Source organism: Haliotis cracherodii, unplaced genomic scaffold (genome assembly GCF_022045235.1).
Source record: "Haliotis cracherodii isolate W230 unplaced genomic scaffold, xgHalCrac1.p SCAF_10, whole genome shotgun sequence".
NCBI classification, from domain to species: Eukaryota; Metazoa; Mollusca; class Gastropoda; order Lepetellida; family Haliotidae; genus Haliotis; species Haliotis cracherodii.
This window is the reverse complement of record NW_027266265.1, coordinates 9,161,871-9,184,360: the sequence shown is the minus strand read 5'-3', so window position 1 is coordinate 9,184,360 and position 22,490 is coordinate 9,161,871. Positions and strand designations below refer to the sequence as shown.

The following is a 22,490-nucleotide window of genomic DNA, read 5'->3' as shown; positions in this document are numbered from 1 at the left end:
CCCTGACCGCGTCATAGTGAGTGAGTGAGTGAGTTGGGTTTAACGCCGCTTTCTACAGTATTCCAGTTATATCACGGTGTGTCAGTTTAATGTGGGAGGAAAGCCCGAAGTGATGCAGGTCTCAGACGTTTACCACTTCGGTGAAACCCACGAGCACGGGTATGGTGCTGACAAACTTAGAAACATAATCGGGGCGAACCGGGATTCGAACCCAAAATCATAGGTTTCTGGCGTGCCCAAGGGACGCAACTCTGCACAGCGAATCGCGGCGCCTTAGACGACTGGGCCTACCGTGCCCCCTGACCGCGTCATATCAAAAGACGTTAAAAGTATGTACAGTAAACTACGGTTATAACGAACTCAAAGGGACCACTTAATTTAGTTCGTAATAGCCGTAGTTCGTTATAAGCGTATATACAACACATATTCAAGAAATGGCCGGGACTAAAAAATAAGTTCGTTATATCCGTCAGTTTGTTATAAGCGTGTTCGTTATAAACGTAGTTTACTGTACTTGTTGTTACCCTCTCTGACGTTCAGCGTTAAGGGGATGGAGGGCTGGTCTGCTCGGAGTCCGTATACTGGGGTATTCTTGTTAAACTAGGGAATGGTATCTCAGTGGGCTAGCACTATAAGACCGGCATAAGTCCAGAGTTGTACAAGCACAGATACACATGCATATACACGCACGTCGCTCTACGATCTCAAAGTCAATGCATTATTCCAGCTATATGACGGCGGTCTGTAAAGAATCGAGTCTGGACCAGACAATCCAGTGAATGACATCATGAGCATCGATCCACACAATTGGGATACGATGACATGCATCAACCAAGTCAGCGAGCCTGATTACCCGATCCCGTCAGTCGCCTCTTACAAGCACAGTCGCCTTTTTACGGCAAGCATGGGTTGCTGAAGACCTATTCTACCCCGGATCTTCACGGGTGTGAATTGTAATGATCTTGAACGCGACGTAAAACCTAATTTCTGTTCACCCATCTTTCTGTTCTAACAATAGAACCACTGGTATACGTGGATTGTTGACCGAAATCTGGAAGGTGTCGAGTGTCATTTTCCATAACGCCTGGATCCATGACGGAGGTGAGGAAAGGGCTCGGATGGCTAGTTGTCTACGGCGCCACATATCTGAGCAGAGACGGCGTACCAGAAACGTATGATGGTGGTTTGAATCTCGATGTGTCAACACTAAATCGTCCTCGTGGGTTGTAAACGCCTATGAAAGCCTTCTCCAGGATCCACACACTCCAACATCGTTGTCCAGGATTGTCTAGGACCCGTGACGATCCGGGGTGGAATAGGTCTTCAGCCACCCCTGCCTGCCGTTAAAGACCGCAATCGGCAATAGTCAAGCTATATGACGGCGGTCTGTTAATAATCCAGACCAGACTATCCAGTGATTGACATCATGAGCATCAATCCACGCCATTGGGATCAATGACATGCATCAACCAAGTCAGCGAGCCTGACCACCCGATCCCGTTAGACGCCTCTTACGACAAGCATAGTCACCTTTTCCCACAAGCATGGGTTTCTGAAGACCTATTCTACCACGGATCTTCACGGGTCAACCCATGCACACTCTGGTCAGTGTGGGACGTGGATAGTTGCGCGTCATCAAACCGTTACGGCATAGGGTGGGGGCTAAAGAAAACATTGAAGGAAAAACAACTTGTGTCAACCCTGACAATTAATTGGATTAAACGAGAAACATATTTACACTCCTACAACTTCGATTCCTATAAAGCTTTATCAATATGGCCTTCAAGCAATTCCCAAACGGCATTTATTCCATGCCACGTGACACCCGTGCCCAAGAGGCGATGAAGATAAAACTACAGCAAACTCGCCCACCTCCAACCTTACACGTACCTCCTACCTAACAGAGATCAACTCCGTGTACTGGCAGAAATGTAACAGGTCCGTCTGTGATAAATATCAATAAACATGCTTTCTTTTCATTATCGCTGGCGACTGCAGGCTGACAATTGTTAAATGTGAACAATAACAAACTCTCCTATTTTGCGTAATCCAGTCATAAAAATTCTTTTCCCAATTCCGTTTTCCAATTTCATGGCGAGAAAACACGCGTTTTTGTAATCTGAGTGAGTTTTCGTTACTGACTCGTTGCGACATGTTGAAAAATAACAATAATTGCTTGCTGCTTGCGTTTTAGCGGGAAGACAGTAAAACCACATTGGGAAATGATCCAACCTGTTCTATAACGATTATTCTTAAGTACATCGACCCCTTTCACCTTAAAACGTCCTCCAAGAGCTTTTGCAACAATGAAAACTATCTCGCATATTTAACTTCCATCTCATTCGTCTTTTTCAAGGAGGATGCCAAGTCTTCTTAAAACAAAGTAAAGATGACCTACATAAAATAGATCTAATTATTATAATAGCTTTGGTAATTTCGGTTGGAAATGTTCCCACTATACTGAATAAATATAGTGTACCAGGAATCTTGTCTCTGAGTAATATGGTCACGCTGAAGCATCTTCAGCTGTGATTGATGCTGCGGGAGATGAAATGGGGTCAACACTTGTTCGGGGCAAAGGTTTGCCCCGTAATTGGTCAACGTCCACGCAAACATGGAGAAATGAGTTTCATGCATACGCTTTACTGGAGTAATAGTTCAGCTTGGTTTATTCATAGATATTGCTTTATTCCGTTTGTTTCATTTTCCATGTTTAAAGCCAATAACCGAATGCACTTAATCTCGCAATCGCAGCCATGTGTTCATTATTTCTAGTGGTCCGAGTCATTGTGAGTTGTGTCCCTTTTGTAGAGGTTTTTGAACTGGTTCCCCGTCGTTGTTGCGTTCCAGCACAGACCCGGTTCTGTTTCAGAGAGTTTTAGTGTAGGGTGGCCACAATTACACCTGTGCACCAAATGCCAAGTTTTCAGGAAGCGTTGATTAGGTGAACGGCAGAAATATGAACCAAAGAAAGTACATTCGGTGCAGTTCCATTTTTCCAGTGTTCACTTTGGTATATTTTGTTGGTTCGATTGAAATAACACATTGAAAATATTAATGATGTGTGTATAGGAAGAGACTAACATCGTGTATATTTAAAATACAGCCCCAAAACCTGGTCATTGGTGCGGATCCATGATTCGCCCCAATTCTGATGCTTTTTCAGCACCATACCCGTTCTCATGTGTTTGACCAATGTTGTAAACGCATGCGCTCTGAGTCACTTTGAGTTTTCCTCTCACATGAAGTTGTCATGCCGCGATCTACCGCGATGAAGCGTGATTACGAAAGCCTAATGGTCCTACTTTTGGAGCATATTTATTTTTATTGAAATTTCTCGTTATTTCAATTATTTATTTTCTTCGTGTTACATCGCTTATATTTTGTAATTTCAACTGTTTTTTGGTTACTTCGATTATATTTTCGTTATTTCAACTATTTTCTCGCTGCTTCGAGGATTCTTTCTTGCAATTTCGATTTTTTTTCTCTCTCTCTCTTTCTGTTGTTTTAAGTTTATCTCAAAAACTCGAAATGTAGAATTTTTTCTCGTTATTTCAATTATTTTCACGAATTTTTTTTTTGGTTAACTCGTTCCTTCGATTATTTTTTAGTAATTTCAATCATTTTCTCGTAATTTAAATTTATTTTAAAAATTCGAAATAAAAAAATGAAATGCCGAGAAAACAATCGAAATTACGAGGAAATAATCGAAGTAACGAGAAAATAATCGTTGTAACGAGAAAGAACACGTAATGTTGAGAAAATAATTGAAATAACGAGAAAATAATTGAAACAACGAGAAAAAACTCGAAGTAACGAGAAAGAACTCGAAATTTCGAGAAAATAATCAGAAAAACATAATCATGGTACTATTAGCTTACGTATGATATACCCTGATATACCCAAAGTTATTGACATCAGTGATCTGTTGGACCCGACCCGCATAAGTGCCCAGGGCATCGTTCCACGAAGTCATATTAACACTAGGGCGACCGTAACTCCCATACATTCAACTTAGACTTATGACAGACGTAGCATTAAGATCGCTTTGTGGAACACGGTGCTGATCTGTGACGTGATGGGACGGCATCGCTCAGAGGCTATATTTAGCTGAATGTGAAGCGTACGTTCCTCACCAGCACAAAATGAAGGGGCAAATGCAGATGTAGTATTTGAAGTGCTCAGTTCGAGATATTTCGTGATTCTATTTCAAGGGGCGATTGTAGGTTTATCCGCGCCATACCGGTGCTCATGGCTTTCACCCGTTCCAAAAGACGCTTTTGAACGACTATCGTAAGTCTATGTGAAGGTATTGGCGTTACCATTGTCGTAACGCTAAGATCGCTCTGTGGAACGGGGCCCTCCATCACTTAAGGATTTCCTGTCACGTCAAGCTGTCAAGCCGTGATGTAACTAAAATGCTGGTCAAATCGGCGTTAAACCCAACTCACTCACTCTCTCTTTCAGGATATCAGTTGTATTCCGAGTGCGGTCAGCGGCGCGCATCAAGATCTCCGACGGTGACCTCATCAAGCGCCTCATCGTCATCGTACTGGTGTTTGCCGCTTACCTCACAGCCAGGACTGTCGCAGGCATGCCTAGAGTGGTGCAAGGTGGGTAGCGTCAGAAAACGGGTGGAACCACCCGGTACATGTTGTCTGTCTATACTATTGACTGTAGCAGGCTTGCCTATAGCGGTGCAACGTGGGTTGCGTCAAACAACGGGTGGAACCACCCGGTACATGTTGTCTGTTGATGCTATTGACTGTCGCAGGCTTGCCTATAGCGGTGCAAGGTGGGTAGCGTCAGAAAACGGGTGGAACAACCGGGTACATGTTTTCTCTCGATGCTATTGACTGTCGCAGGCTTGCCTTGAGTGGTGCAAGGTGGGGTGCATCAGAAAACGGGTGGAACCACCCGGTACATGTTGTCACTCTATACTGTTGACTGTCGCAGGCTTGCCTATAGCGGTGCAAGGTGGGTAGCGTCAGAAAACGGGTGGAACAACCCGGTACATGTTGTCTGTTGATGCTATTGACTGTCGCAGGCTTGCCTATAGCGGTGCAAGGTGGGGTGCATCAGAAAACGGGTGGAACCACCCGGTACATGTTTTCTCTCGATGCTATTGACTGTCGCAGGCTTGCCTTGAGTGGTGCAAGGTGGGTAGCGTCAGAAAACGGGTGGAACAACCGGGTACGTGTTTTCTCTCGATGCTGTTGACTGTCGCAGGCTTGCCTTGAGTGGTGCAAGGTGGGTTGCATTAGAAAACGGGTGGAACCACCCGGTACATGTTGTCTGTTGATGCTATTGACTGTCGCAGGCTGCCTTGAGTGGTGCAAGATGGGGTGCCTCAGAAAACGGGTGGAACCACCCGGTACAAGTTTTCTCTCGATGCTATTGACTGTCGGAGGCTTGCCTTGAGTGGTGCAAGGTGGGTTGCATTAGAAAACGGGTGGAACCACCCGGTACATGTTGTCTGTTGATGCTATTGACTGTCGCAGGCTGCCTTGAGTGGTGCAAGATGGGGTGCCTCAGAAAACGGGTGGAACCACCCGGTACATGTTGTCTCTCGATGCTATTGACTGTCACGGACATGCCTTTTGTGTATTTTGAAACGAATGTCCGATAGATTTAGGCAAGATATATATTGAGACCTGTGGTAGATACATAAAGACACAAGGGCGATGCATTAAAATACCTGGTTTATACATCGTGAAAAAGTGGTTTATACATTGAAATTCGTAGTTAATGCATTGAGAACTCAGGAGATACATCGAGGTACGTGGTTTACAATGCGACATGTGGTCGATACAATGAGATACCTGTTTTTATAGACCCGTGAAGATCCGGGTTAGAATAGGTCTTCAGAGCCCATGCTTGCCATCAAAGGTGACAATGCTTGTCGGGAGAGGAGACTAACGGGATCGGGTGGTCAGGCTCGCTGACTTGGTTGATGCATGTCATCGATCCCAATTTACGTGTATCGATGCTTATGATGTCAATCACTGGATTGTCTGGTCCAGATTCGATTATTTACAGACCGCCGTCATATAGCTGGAATATTGCTGAGTGCTTTTAAACAAGAAACAAACCTGGTTGGTAAATTGAGACGCATGTGCAGTGAGAGCCCCACTCGCACCAATGGGTTCTGGTAAGGTAACCCCCCGGGATGCCAACCTCCCCAACCTCCTCAACCTCCTCAAACCCACTCTCCCATTTCATACTCATTATCGACAGATAATAGGAAGGAAGCTCAAAAAACGCTGAAATAATAATGAGATATCTGACAAAAGATAATTGATCTTTATTGTTTATATTTTTCTGTTATCTGAAGCTTTAGGATTGACGTGTTTATGTAACCATACTCTAATTCCCCAAGTAAAAGGGTAACTAGCATTATTACTATAAATCGTTTTCTATTTTCATCTCAGATAGCGACTGTATACAAACTGATTGCCCATGGTATTCCTTCCGTTATAATTGTCAAATACACTTAGTGTCGTCCAGGCTCTACGATGTACACGTTCATTGCGGTCGATAGCCGAATATCTTCCGTGTGTCCTGTAAGTAGCGGGAATTATAGTAATCTAGACCTGGAGTCCCTTGCTTAAAACATGCAGCGTAGGTGGAAAATTCTGTTTAGTATTCATTTTGTTGTGCTCAGCTTCAATTTGAGGCAAGATTTAGGTTTCGGGAAACGATGAATGATCACCTTTAAAAAACAACTTAAAAAGTAAGCACTCTGTGACGCCATGATGAGAAAAGTCCTTCTGGTGAGAACTTTGTAGACGATATTCCGTTATACTGCCTGGGATTTTAAGGATTCTGGGATTCTTAAATAATCCTTAGGTGTACGCTCGGTTTGACACGTTTGATTTCGATAACGACCATTTTTTGTGTTTTCCATTATTTTTTAGCCTGATTATTGCGAGACAGTACTTTCCACGAGACCCGTGAACATACGCATTAGAATAGGTCTTCAGCAGCCCATGCTTGACGTAAAAGGCAACTAATTACGAGATCGGGTGGTCAGGCTCGCTGACTTGGTTGATGCTTGTCATCGTATCCGTACTGCGTGGATCGATGCTGGTGATGTCAATCACTGGCTTGTCTGGTCCAGACTCGATTACTTACATATAGCTGGAATATAGCTGATTGCGTCAACATATTCTGTGTACCTGTCTGTATCAGCACTTCATGAAAATTTTGTTTGTTTATTTGTTGTTTATGTTGTGTTGTTCATTGGGTGCTGATATAGACAGGTACACGGAATGTGTTGCAGCATAAAAAAACTAACATGTATGGACAGTACAATTCCCCTGTGTGGCCTTTTGTGTTGAATGGGGACGGTTGCCCAGTCATCAAATTCACTATGAGTCCCGATAATGTTTCTAGGTTTGTCAGCACCGTACCCGTGCTCGTGGGTTTCACCGAAGTGGTAAACGTCTGAGACCTGCATCACTTCAGGCTTTCCTCCCACATTAGGCTGACACGCTGTGATATGACTGGAATAATGTTAAAGCGGCGTAAAACTCAACTCACTCACTCACACTGTGAGTTGCGTCCCTTTGGTGTACCAGAAACCGGTTCTTATCCTTGATGCTCTCTGAGTTCAGCTCCTGATCAACACCAAACCCGCGCTCGTGTTGATCACTCCAGAGTTTCCCCACATCAAACTGACTCGCCGTGATATGACAACTCTTAAAATTGGCGTTTAACTAAACACACTCATTCTTGTGATGTCAGGCACGTGGAATATGACAGAAATGTGAAAATAAACCAAAGTCGCAGATAATTCGTCTTAAATACGGTCCGTTTTTCACCAAATTAGACCGATGTTTTCGTAATATCTCTAATATTGCACTCGGATCGATTAATCGATACATGCATGTCTCTTTTCCCCGTATCATTTTTTTAACTCTAGTTGCACATTTTTCATTATCCTTTAACTGAAACATTACTATCATAATTATCTGTAAAAGGGCGCTAGATAGCAGCGCTGGGGGGCCCCCCGTGCGTAATATGCCGCCCTCTGGGTCATCAAAGCTCTTAAAACTAAAATGTGTTAATTCTGAATTTCATGATGCTTGAGATCCGAAAGCTAAGGGATCGATCGCTTATCATTTTGAGGATGGTAGGAGTCGGAGAGAGGCTGGGGAAGGGTGGGGGAGCGGATGTATTTAAAAATTATGTGATCGTACGCAAAAATACATGTGGAAAGAAATAGGGGCAACGCGATGGATGACAACAACGTGAGCTACGGATAATAATGATAATAATAATGATAATAATAATAATAATAATAATAATAATATGATGATGATGATGATGATGATGATGATGATGATGATGATGATGAATAATTCTTTTGCTATTTGTATTGCGCTAAATTCCATCCGCTCAAACCGCTATAACAATACTGTCACCCCGCTTTATGCATGGATCAGTGTGCACTCGATTTCCTTTCTCAACTCCCTTGGGAGTATACAACCCTTGCTGCAAAGATGTATCGGAAGACTTTTTACAGCGGTAGTTGTAAATATACTTTGACTACGCGTCCGTCTGTGTCTGACATTTTACTTGAAGGCTCTCTGTGACTATTAAAACTAGCCTGAAAAAGGACGCGAGCAAAACCAGTTGACATTTACACTATTTAAAACATTACGTATTAACAGTTGTCTTGTCATGTTTTAGTAATTGAATTTCCATAATTTAGAGAACCGCACGCGCGGTTCCGTACATCTTTTCATGTCAAATAATTACCTTATGTGGCTTCCTGGTGTGAAATTAAACGATGGACACGAAGCATTGGGTATTTTAGAGCAATATTTTAAAACGTTTTAATATTAATTTGCCATATTGGATTTTTTATATGAAATTGACACTGGCAAAAATATTACGCTTGTAATTTTGGTGGATTTTTGCGAGGTTTTAGAATGTTATTACCTGTAGTTGAGTCACGATCTTCGTACGGGCACTCTACCGAAAACTGGTGTCGCCTTTGGAACTAAGGATGCTAGATTTTCTTTATCCGTGTTTAACTCAACCAACCACACACTCTTTGCGTGCTACCATGATTGGACTGAAAGGGACTACTTTTAATGCATACTACTCGAAACAAGTTAAGGAACATCCACAATAGGAAGGCCGTTTGTTGCAATACCCACCAGTCTTCCAAGATTAACTATAGTCATATGAACAAGTCGGTGTTCTTTCACTTCTTTTGAGTAGTATGATGTTACTTTACTGGTTCGTGTCCAGACTCGATTATTAACAGACCGCCATCATAGTTGGTTGGTTGGTTTGTTGTTTAACGCCGCGCTCAGCAATATTCCAGCTATATGACGGCGGTCTGTAAATAATCGAGTCTGGACCAGACAATCCAGTGATATATATCATGAGCATCGATCCACGCAATTGGGATCGATGACATGCATCGACCAAGTCAGTGAGCCTGACCACCCGATCCCGTTAGTCGCCTTTTACGACAAGCAGAGTCGCCCGCCATCATTGAGCTGGAATATTGCTGAGTGCGGCGTTTAACAACAAACAAACAAATCACGGGTTTGTACTTGTATACACTGTTCCCCGTGAATACATTCGGCCGCTATTCGAAGCAGTAGTGAAGACTATATATTTAGTCGGGTACTGAAATGAGATCTTATAACTCACGGGAGTCCAATGATCCCTATCCGTGCATGGAGTTTGTGCGAACCCAATCGTTGCATGATATAAAAGCGATGTGTGGAGTAGATGACCGCAATGCTGTGGCACATGTTGCACGAGATATATACATTGCCGTGTGTGTGATGTAACCTAAGCGTTCATTGGTCAGAGCACTCGCTGGTTTGCCTACGCTAGAACTGGGCCCTGACTTTAATCGTTGGTGTGTGAGTGAGTGAGTATGGTTTTACGCCGCTTTTAGCAATATTCCAGCAATATCACGGCGGGGGACACCAGAAATGGGCTTCGCACAATGTACCCATGTCGGGAATCGAACCCGGGTCTTCGGCGTGACGAGCGAACGCTTTAACCACTAGGCTACCCGACCGCCCCTAATCGTTGGTGAAAATAAGGGCCACAACTCATACGGACGTATGTTTTCACGGGCGATTGTGTGACCTGGTGTATACAAGTATTAGCGATTGGTATACGTTTGTTACACGTGTTGGATACATATTAAATGGGCTTGAGATGACCAGTGACTGTGTAGAGTTGTAGTCCGTATTAGTAACAGGATCCGCTGTCCCCACACGGGCCCAACTATGGTCCTTGATCACTTAGCTTAGACGTAAATGGGCCACTTGAGGCTCCCCTACCACGTCCATATATGAAATACTACTTTCAGCTGTTCATTCACCGACTTTTAGATTCAGTTACAGCATTAGAACCATTGGGGCGTGTGCCCTCAGCGCTTTCTTTGTCGAGGAAGATCTAAGGGAGTACTTCTTTTCAATGAGATCTTCGATTTTACTGCTTCGCTGTGTCAAAAGGTGTCAGTTGTAATTTACAAGATTAAATCTGAGACTCAGTACGAAAAAACACTTGTGCAGCTAGAGCTCACATGGCTGCCAGCCACTTGACGACCACCCACGATGCTTATCGTATCCTGTCATTTGATTGGTCGTATCTTGACACGACCGTGACCCCTGGGTGCGAGAACGAGGCCGCCAATCGCGTGAGTGACTTGACCGAGAGCTACGCCCTCCTGGTGTCTCGTGAGATCACGAAGCTGTCACATCCAAACTCTAGTGTTTAAAAAGCTTAAAAGCCACCCTGGTTAAACCTGCTAATTGAAAAGTGTCTTTTCTTCAATCTCGTGGTGACTTAATCCCGGTTTGTATAAGAAATTAAGCTGCCTGTGACTTCATCTAGCATTGATTGGCGGGCCCTTGATTTCCTTAGGGTGTTAGCTGATTAACTTAGGTTGTTTTTTGTCTTTTAATTTCACGGCACATATACCTGGAAGTGTAACATTTTGCCTACTTTGGGAATTTAGTTTTTGTTACTGATGTGAAAACATGTTTTTAAATTCGTAGATAAATTCGTATTTCACGGAGAGAAACCAAAAAATTAGTTGATTTCATTGTACGGTCTTGCCAGTTCAAGTTAGTGGTACGTTTGATCTAAAGGTCTATCGTCAGTTCCGAATCCAATAACCAGGACTTGGATTGGATAAATTTGGTGGCCGGTGTTTGATTTTGTGACAAATGTGAAGGATGAATGAGTATTTCTATGGAGAAAACCGACGGCGCGTTCCAGCAAATACATCGGAGACATTTCTTTGTCTTTTGTGTACATACTCTATTGAATGCATTCTTCAGACTTTGTCCATTCAACTCCTGATACTTGGGTCCTTCGGGAAATCACAGAGCGAAGACTGGAGAGTGAGTGAGTGAGGTTGATTTAAGGCCGCTTTGAACAGTATTTAATGCATGTAAGGAAGCCCTTTAGGGCCATTTGTTGTTGGGTTTTTGTTTGTTTTTCTTTTTCTTGAAATTTCAAGATACTAACTTGAGATTTTAAGCTAGTGTCTTGAATTTTCAACTTATTATCTTGAAAGGTCAACTTATTTTGAAATTTCAATATAGCATCTGAACATTTCAACTTATTGTCTTTAAATTTCGACTTATAATCTTGAAATTTCACTCACTTACTATTGCGAAAAGAAATAATTACGGGGGTGGTGGTGTGAGTCACTTTACCTTCAACGAGATGTGTTACTGAAAGAGAAATATTACAAATGGCCAGACCCGTTTAATTTTTTTATGTATACCAGTAAGAACATTGGTTAGGTGAAACGAGGTTCAACATCACGTTGAAGATTATTGCACTAAATATTCTAGCCTGGATTGTCATGCCTGTTTTATGGAGCTAGCCCACTGAGATATCATGCCTCAGTTTAACATGGGTACCCAACTCAGACACTGTATCCTTGTTTTATCATCTTAAATACCCGTGCTCGTGGGTTTCACAGAAGTGGTAAACGTCTGAGACATGCATCACTTCGGTCTTTTCGTGGTGCAGTCGTCAAAGGCGCTGCAGAGTTGCGTCCCTCGGGCACGCCAGAAACCTATAATTGTGGGTTCGAATCTTGGTTCGCCCCTATTATGTTTTTAGGTTTGTCAGCACCATACCCGTGCTCGTGGGTTTCACCGAAGTGGTAAACGTCTGACACCTGCATCACTTGGGGCTTTCCCCCGACATTAAGCTGACACACCGTGATATGACTGGAATAATGTTAAAGCGGCGTAAAACTCAACTCACTCACTCACTTTATCATCTTAATACCGAGGGTTATGCAGGGTAACAACTAGTACCATCTTTTTCCATCTTTTGCAAGGTGTTGACAGAGGATCGTACCACCTACCTTCCCCTCTCTGGGCAGAGGCTCTATCCACTGCACCGCGGAGGCGGTCTATCAGAACATACAGTAACCGAATATAATTTCAAAATTCCATAATCATATCTTCAATGTTTTAATAACACCAAGAAGTGATTGCCCATTGTACATCCATTAGTTAACTTTGTATTATGACCTGCCCTGTATTGCTAGCTTGTTACTAATGTGGAGCTTAAAGAATTATCGGTTCGCGACGTCAATTTTACGTTACCGAAATAACGTCACAGTTCAAGGTCAACCGCGAATACCATGTATTCATTTGCCGCAGAAAGTTAATACGCATCGGTACTGGAATCTTCATTACCAAAAGATAATGGCGTGGCATTATGTCAGTAGGACTAACATTACCGGATACGTTTGATTACGGATGCTCTGCCCGTGAGTTGTGTGGCCTGTTTTTGTAACACTGTGTATGAATAACGCATACCCTTATTGCCAGTGATTATATTGGGACGGTTGGCTGTCGATCTTTTGTCTCAGTAACACAGCCACAGCTGATGAAGCCAATTCATAACGTGCTCCATCTTCTTTGATCTTGTGACGTGGATGACATCGAGTCATATGTTTTCGTAGAGCAATCATTGAAGCTCACTATGCAATCAAGTTGACGCCAATATGTAGCATTTGGGGGATTTGCGTCTTAAAGTGAAATTACTTTGAAGTTTTGAGTGATCACAGTTTTATGTCCTCCCATTTTAGCAGGATTGTGTGTGTGGATCATCAGTCCATTACAGGAAGCTGTCTTTTTGTGTGCGAGTTGCGTTCAGTCTGCTCCTTCTTCGGCACCAACTGCTGGCTGTATGCGGCCAACTAGTGAATGCGGTATTAGTGAGGTATGAACGGTTACATCTTCCCGAGGCAAGGGATTTAATTGACTACAAAAGTCCAGTTTCCACCCTTGCCGAACTCGGTGGAATTCCTGGGCCCGATCGTAGCACCACCAGTGGCTATTACGAGTTATGTCCCTTCTATGTCTCTCCTATGGACCAATCAGATTCCACCTCTCGTATCACTTGCATTTGCTTCAAACAAAACAGCAGCGCCCAGTCCAGACGATCTGATGATATTCAAGGTCTATATTGTAATAAAACGGGTCTGACATCGCGAAATGCATTAAAAGCACCTTGATTAAAAACATGAAAAGATTTGGAAAATATCTGCTGACAACGAGTTGGCTGTGCACATGCCTTGCAAATCCTGCAATCGACCGAAATCTGCACGACAGTTTACGAAGTGGATTTCGATTTCGGGGAGCGATTTTGATTGGACTATATATAGACTCGTTAGTCCAGCCAAAATGTAACTCCATTATACCAGCCTAGTTCGGCATGGGTGGAAACTGGACTTTTATAGTCAGTTAACGCTCTTGCCTCGGGAAGATGGGACGGTTACTGCAGTCAGTTTAGCTTAGATCGGTGAGTATAGCTTTACGCCGCTTTTAGCAATATTCAAGCAGTATCACAGAGGCGGACACCGCACACACACACACACACATGTTGAGGCTAAAGGACTGGCCGTTGTACCAGACCAGCTTTCTTTTAATTAAAACAAAGAACAAAAAATATTTGCTGAAATACACATTGCAACAATGTAATTCTTGTGGCCTGTAATTTATTTATTTCCAACCATATGAAGCATAATTATTATTTTCAAGAACTTTCGGGGACAATGTTTTTCTCGATAAACCTCCGGGGCGATCGAGTGGTTAAAGCGTTCGCTCGTCACGCCAAAGACCCGGGTTCGATTCCCGACATGGGTACAATGTGTGAAGCAATTTCTGGTGTCCCCCGCCATGTTTTTTTGCTGGAATAAAGAAAGTGTCATAAAACCATACTCACTCACTCACTCGTGAAACATCCACACACTCGCTCATTAACTGGTCTCAAATCAGTCTTCGATTCAGCGCCTAACAAACTCGTCAACGCTAAAAGCTCACTAAATAAAGCCATCATCATTGTTATATCAGCACGAGGTTCGGCAAGGACAAATATGTCTGATGAGTCGGATATGAATAGTAAGACACTGATGTGTTTCATTGTACCCCTGGTTAGGATAACACAAGTCTACATCTCTTAAGATGAAACATCATCAGTTGCTTGACAGAAAGGAAGCGCTCCAATCCGAGTCATTTGGACGACTAGACGTACTAACTTCCTGGCGTGTTTCTCATTATCCCATTATTACCATGTAAAACACATAGTTCACAACGCTTTTAACATTATCGCACTGACTCCGCTGAGAACCTTAGCTTATCTGTCGTAACAAGCTTCCAGATACCCAGGATGAATGGGTATTTAGACCAACGCTCAGCGTGTAATGTCAAAGAAACCACAGATAATCGCAGTTTACGCAATTACGAAGGAAATTAGGTTAATTCGTTTGATAAGGTATAGGAGTGTGAGACGGTGCAATGTATGCATATTGTTACAGAAGGGACTGGTGGGTTTATGTATAGGAGAAATGGTTAGTTCCGACTCATCGCATAGACAACGTTTTTAATTAAATAACTGTAATAAAAAATCTTAAATGAAACCGGTGACCTCAGCACGTGGGTTTCGCAACGGTGCGAAATCTTCACGTGCGTCTCGCAGTGGCACGAAATCTGCACGTGCGTCTCGTAGGCTGTTCGTAGTTTTTGTTCTATCAAGGGTTTACAATGATTGTAAGCCCCCCTGCGAGGTGTTACAATCGTTGTAATACCTCATACGAGGTGTTACCACAATTTCAAAAACTCCATATCGAGTTACACAAACAGCCAGTAGGTTTATAAGTATATTCACATACGACGATAGGCGGTCGGCTTTCTTCGACAGTTTCGGCACCATTCGTTACCAACTCGTGTTATTCCGGGACAAGCCGAATAGCTTTTTGCAGGTTACGGAAAGAGGCGAGTGGTGACGAATGTTTCGGCACGGGGCGACGGAGCCCGAAGAAGGTAGACTGGCTTGGAACATGCCAGCGAGTTGAGTTACTGGATTGTCACCAATATCCGCGGTGATGGTCCGCGATTTGTAATAATGTGTGTTGTATCCATTTAGTAAGTGATTTAAATTGTACGTTTGCCGCTTTGGTGAAACCAACAAGCGCGGATATGGTTCTGACAAACCTGAGTGAGTGAGTGAGTGAGTGAGTGAGAGTTTAATGCCGTTTTGATAAGTACTAAAGTTATATCACGGCGTGTTAGCTTAATGTGTGAGGAAAGTTTAAAGTGATGCAGGTCTCAGACGTTTACCACTTGGGTAAAATACACGAACACGGGTATGGTGCTGACAGTATTCATTAAGGAATATATAGTAAACTACGTTTATAACGAACACGCTTATAACGAACTGACTGATAAAACGAACCTACTTTTTTTGTCCCGACTATTTGCTGTCGTTATGCTGTATATATGCTTATAACGAACTACGGTTATAACGAACTATAATTAGTGGTCCCTTTGAGTTCGTTATAACCGTAGCTTACTGTCTACAGTAGTTAATCTGTTTTAACTTTTGATCGGAAAGGGTGCCAATTGGTAGACGTTGGTCACCTAGCAGATGTTGTCCTGCTGGAAGCATTCATTGATTCGACACACCCCCGCCGCCACGTGTCCCCCAGAAGTTGGTTGACGATGTTCGTTCAACACTGTGCAGACAGGTCTGCTGATTGTGTCACACTGGTTGACGGTTCAATCCCTCGACAATCATGGAAACACTTCCACAGCTGGTGCCCGACTCCAGACAGTGTTGTTCATGCGTGGGACATCACCCGACCACAGGCAGTAAAGGTGACTTCACACGACATACTAAGCGAATTATGTTTACAAATACAAGTTGATGTGTGTGAACAGTTTGACAAATTGGTTTGTGAAGTTTGACAAACTGTTGGCGACAAATAGAATTCTCACCTATATTTTGGCCAACATTTCAATGTTTTCAAACTCGATTTAAATACATGTCGATTCCAACCAATCAGTTACAGCGTAGACGTCACATGACTTTTAATTACGTCACTTACAAAATGGCGTCGACATTTGAGAGAAGTGAAGAGCAACTGGAAAACGGCTACATTTGTCGTGTGGAAAACCTTTTGGAGTTTGCAAACTAATCTTGCCCGTGTGAACTTGATAAAGAGCAGACCATTGATGGAATATGAGCTATTCAACTTAATGCAGCGTCCCTGTCTTAGATACTTTATTTCTCAAGGGGGCACGGGTGGCCCAGTCCTCTAAGGCGCCGCGATTCGCTGTGCAGAGTTGCGGCCCTTAGGCACGCCAGAAACCTATGATTGTGGGTTCGAATCCCGGTTCGCCCCGATTATGTTTCTAATTTTTTCAGCACCATACCCGTACTCATGGGTTTCACTGAAGTGGTAAACGTCTGAGACCTGCATCACTCCGGGCTTTCCTCCTATTTTAAGCTGACACGCCGCAGGGATCGCATTTCGGTAAACCAACACTCACCCCTGAAACCATTCCCGTGGTTCTCGCGATCTCAGATTATCTGCCCTTGATTTTCATTACCTATTTCATTTGGTCCACAACTCAGTCTTACCGACCAATCAGAATGTGAGCTAAATCAGAGAAATTTAACATTACAAAATTGACGCGCAAAAGAAAACCCAAATGAAAATCTTCTTGATGGAAAGGAAGTCTTCATGTCCATTAAAACTTCCGATGGCTTTGGTGTCTAGGCAAGACAGGTTACCTCCCTTACCCATTTCCCTTTCTCGACATTTGATTGGTCGGTAAAATGTTAATGAAAATCAAGGGCAGGTAATTTGAGATCGCGAGAACTACGGGAATTGATCCAAGGGTTGGTGAAGGTTCACCGAAACGCGACCCCTGGAGATACAGCGGGTGCCCAATCGTCTAACGCACCGCAATTCGTAGCGCAGAGTTGCGTTTCTGAGGCGGACCAGAGCCCTATCATCGTGGGTTCAAATCCCGTCAAGCCCTGATCATGTTTTTTGGTTTGTCAGCACCATACCCGTGCTCGTCGGTTTCACCGAAGTGGTAAACGTCTGAGACCTGCATCATTTTGGGCTTTCCTCCCACATTAAGCTGATACGCCGTGATAAACCTGAACTACCATTCAAAACTCACTCACTCATCGTATTGGCACAAGGACCACGTTAAAAGAAATGACAATTCCGTAACACAGTTACTCCCACTGAAGGAAATTATGTCACGCGTATGCAGTTCTGTTATTTCTCGTATGTTTGTTTGTCGTTTAACGCCGCACTCCGCAATATTCCAACTATATGACGGCGGTCTGTAAATAATCGAGTCTGAACCGGGCAATCCAATGAATGACATAATCAGCATCGATCCACGCAATTGGGATACGATGACGTGCATCAACCAAGTCAACGAACCTGACCACCCAATCCCGTTAGTCGCCTCTTACGACAAGCATCGTCGCCTATGAAATATTTATTGCGGAATAATGTTTTCATCAACTACATGTGTTTTGAAAAGAGCACAATTGTGATAACGTTCCTCATTTATTCTGTAATAACCATATGTAATAGCATCATGGTGGCCATTCGCTGTAACGTCATCTCCCTGACCCCAGTGCATTTAATTCCAAACATCTAGATTCCAATTACTTTAATCGCGAATCCACTTACGGCGGTACAAGACCAGATCTGACTCGTATTACATTACAGGATCGCTTTGGTAGATACAAAATAATGTGCAATGTACAAGTGCAATAAATTTGGGCCGTAGTTGTTTACCGTTATTACCATTAACAGGCATTTAAAGGGGTATTACAGGGCTCCAGATATATTTTTAGCTATGGAGTATTTACTGACACATTACCGTTTACTTTTGGTATGGATAGTTTTCTTTGGGTATTCGATCTATTTTCACTCTCTTGGATCCAGTCTATTCGGTATTTTCATACAAATGAGTAGACGGGTTTTAATATTTCTTCTGACATGCTGTTTCAGGTGACTTCTAATTCGTTTCTGTTCCTGTTTCTGTCTCATGAGTGTCAAATGTCACATAAAGTCACAACAATCATTATTTATAAGGAAAGGTATTTATGGATTTAAGTATTTATTATGAGGTCGGCCGGGTAGCATAGTGGTTGAAGCATTCCCTCGTCACACCGAAGACCCGGGTTCGATTCCCGACATGGGTACAATGTGTGAATCCCGCTGGATTTTGCTGGAATATTGTTGTCAGGGGCGTAAAATCAAACTCACTCAATTAATATGAGAAACACAACGTTATGGAGTATATGCTTACTCCTCCATCAGGTGAATGAATGATATGGTTGGTTGTTTTTTTTGTTTTACGCCGCACTCAGCAATATTCCAGCTATATGACGGCGGTCTGTAAATAATCAAGTCTGGACCAGACAATCCAGTGATTGATATCATGAGCATCGATCCACACAATAGTCAGCGAGCCTGACCACCCGAACCCGTTAGTCGCCTTTTACGACAAGCATAGTCGCCTTTTACAGCAAGCATGGGTTGCTGAAGACCAATTCTAGCCCGGAATCTTCACGGGTCCTACCTTTTGTTATCTTATTAGTTTTGTTGTTCTTACATGTACATATATATGCTCTCTGCCTAATATCATTCATTCACTGATGAAGGAGTAAGCATATACTCCGAAACGTTGTGTTCCTCATAATGAAGAAGTCGACATCCATAAATTCTCTTCCTTATGTGTATCCCTTTTAAATGCCTTTCAAAGACTTGAGTCATTATACATGTATATATCTAATTGACAACAGGCGAGACGTCGTGTCTTGTTTACGCATAAGTGACCGCAATAAACTGGAGTTCATGTAAGTGTGATGCCTGCACTCGATCAGAAAAAAATTATCCGTAACGAAATACTTGTACACAAGTTGAATGGGATTATTGGGTAATTACCCGTAACTCGGAATAGTGTTACACTATCGTATTTTTTAAATTCCTCATGCGTATATGTACCTAAGCAACTCTAAATTAATTGGTAGATGGTGATTTATGTTACGAGTTTTACGCAAATACGCAGCTTATCTGTATATCTGTAATGTATATAATGATAAAGGGCACTTAAAAAGGTAGTACAGCTCCGATCACCGCCTATGCGGTTACACAGTTTTAAACGTGGGTATATAGACATTGATGATCTTGGGAAGAATATTATATATTTAAATATTTCAAACGAAATGAGGTTTTGTGAAATATGACAGGATTTTTTTATTACTTCTGCGAAACGGGAAGGGATCCCTAGGAGCCGTGGAGTATATTTTTTTACCGCACTTCAAATAGTCGTTCCCTTTTAAGCATGTTTGTTGTAAGAGGCGACTAACGGGATAGGATGGGATGGTCAGGCTCTCTGACATGGTTGATACATGTCATCGTATCCCAACTGTATAGGGGGGCACGGGTGGCCAAGTTGTCTAAAGCGCCGCGATTCGCTGTGCAGAGTTGGGTCCCTTTGGCTCGCCAGAAACCTATGATTGTGGGTTCAAATCCCGGTTAGCCCCGATTATGTTTCTAGGTTTGCCAGCACCATACCCGTGCTCGTGGCTTTCACCGAAGTGGTAAACGTCTGAGACCTGCGTCACTTCGGACTTTCCTCCCATATTAAGCAGTCACGCCGTGATATAACTGGAATAATGTTAAAAGCGGCGTTAAACCCAACTCACTCACTCACCCAACTGTGTAGATCGATCTTCATAATGTTAATCACTGGATTGTCTGGTCCATTCAATGCAAAACAAAATCATTCGCAGACAATCCTGCATTAAGCGTCCAGATAATGAGGTTGGCGGAGTAACGGGGTTTCATTGTACACAGTGCTTTATATTGTGACAGAACTCTCTCACCATCTCGCCCCCACATCATCAACCGTCTCCCTGGAGAGGTCGACACGGCATAATGATAGATTCAGCACGCTCGGCTGTCAACATGGAGGGTTATTTGATCTGGGGTCTGTCACCTGTCGGTGTCAGTATAGCCTTTATCTGAAAAGTGATGCCATATTTTGTAATGGATATTCTTTTCGATGTTTTTACATTTTTAGGGTCACCTTTGATGTGTAAATTTAAATTGCTTGGATAAGAAAGTCGGGTATCATGTGTTTTTTTTTTTATCTTTTAAGGACTGAGGTACATTTTTAAAAAAAATCGAATTTAATTCATTATATTTTTATCATTGGAGATAAAAAACACATTTAGTCCTGAATTCAACTAAATTTCCAATAATGTCGTCTAAAATACTGGGCAAAAGAAAGCGTGCGTGTACACTTGAAAATTGGAATTGACCACAAATAATCAAAACGTTACTAGGCTGAAAACGCTCGCAGAAACACTGCACACTTAAGGTCCAAAACACAACCACGATACCCGTATAAAATCCATCACCATCGAATAACCATTTTTTGTTTGTTTCATTAATAGCCACGATCAAATATGAGTGTATACTTGCGTTTACATAACTCCGGAATTCCAGCCTCGTTCGGCAAGGGTGGAAACCGGACGTTTATAGTCAGTTACCTCCCTTGCCTCGGGAAGATAGCCATTAAGCACTGGTTCTTGTTCAGATATAAGTCCGCTTATGAACTCATTCACTCACCGATTCATTCACTCACACACTCAAGACGCACCCTCCAAGACCCAGAAACTTGCTACGCAGAGTTGCATCCCTTTGGCACGCCAGAAACCTATGATTGTGGGTCCGAATCCCGGTTCGCCCCGTTTATGTGTCGAGCTTTGTCAGCACTATACCCGTGCGCGTGGGTTTCACCAAAGTGGTAAACGTCAGACACCTGCATCAATTCGGACTTTTCTCCCACATTAAGCTGACACGCCGTAATATAGTAGAATACTGTTAAAAGCAGCGTCAAAGTCAACTTACTCACTCACTCCGCCCACTAACTCACTCACCCACGATATCAGATGAAGAAATGACAAAACTCACAGAAACTCTTAATTTACCATTCCTGATCATTTCTTGTCTTCTGAGTCCAAGTGTCTGACTGTAAACACTCAGTCACAAGCTATGGGACATGGTTCTCACCCAAGAGTAATGATTCCAAATCACTCAGCGAGTGAAGGAGGCTATCACAGTATGTTTGGTCAACACTGACCACTGCCCCTACATTAGAAGCAATTGCCACGTTTCATGTTAGCTCTTCCCGGCTTTGCGGTTCCTCCCCAACAATAGCCTTTCTCGTTGCACACACATGACTTTGTCATTAGCTGTTTCGTTCACCTCCCACTACAAAACTAAACACATTCCAGACATCGGCCAAAGATGACTTACCGAAATACCAGCAAGGGTCTGAGACGCCTATTGATTGCCTATAATCAATGCATAAAGCTTTAAGATTCTTTACTTAATCCTCCAAGATATTCTATCAATATGGGACAAAGTGACCTTTACTTTAGGTAATTCCACGTGGTATTGACAAAGCAGACTGGTCGGAGACTTTCGCCTGACTTGTCTAGACCGGACTTGACCAGACCGGACTATTTCACTTAAAAGTGATTTCGGACTATGTAACGCCGATCTCAGAAGAGGGTCACGTGACATGTTGCTGAAGGTGTTTCATCCTCTGGGGCTTCATCTATGGCGGAGGGTCAGCCGATGGTCAGTTCGATTAACAGAAATACCGTGTTAGATTCTCAATCAATTTGGCATCTTTCCAAAGTAGCCATCATTGTGATAAGTCTAACAGGACTGGAGTGGGTGTTGTTTTACACCGCCTTCGGGAATATTTCATCAGTATCACGACAGAGGACACCAGGAATGGTCTTCACACATTATGCCTATATGGAGCCTGTGGCCTGACGAGCCAACAATTTAACGACCGGGCTACCACATCGTCCTGAAATGTCTGGAAAAGTTGAAAAATACTTTAAAATACTTCAATTTAAGGTTTTCGAATTGGAATATGAAAACTTGAAACATATTTAAGTGGGAACATTTAGCATCACTTGTTTACCTCCTTTATGGTTGGAGGGACGGTGGGGTAGCCTCCTGGTTAAAGCGTTTTCTCGTCAAATCGAAGGCCCGGGTTCGATTCCCCACATGAGCCCATTTCTGGTGTCCCCCGTCGTGATGTTGCTGGAATATTGCTTAAAGCGGCGAA

At 42.9% G+C, this 22,490-nt stretch overlaps 1 protein-coding gene across 2 annotated transcripts in view; it reads left to right on the top strand.

Annotated features, from left to right (window-relative positions):
• The window catches only part of LOC139446204 (probable G-protein coupled receptor CG31760), a 266,996-nt gene that overhangs the window by 221,742 nt on the left and 22,764 nt on the right, over positions 1-22,490 (top strand). For both annotated transcript variants that reach the window (XM_071227532.1, XM_071227523.1), the window contains exon 9: positions 4,468-4,613. In XM_071227532.1, coding sequence (XP_071083633.1) covers positions 4,468-4,613 — 146 coding nt within the window. The remainder of the gene's footprint in view (positions 1-4,467; positions 4,614-22,490) is intronic.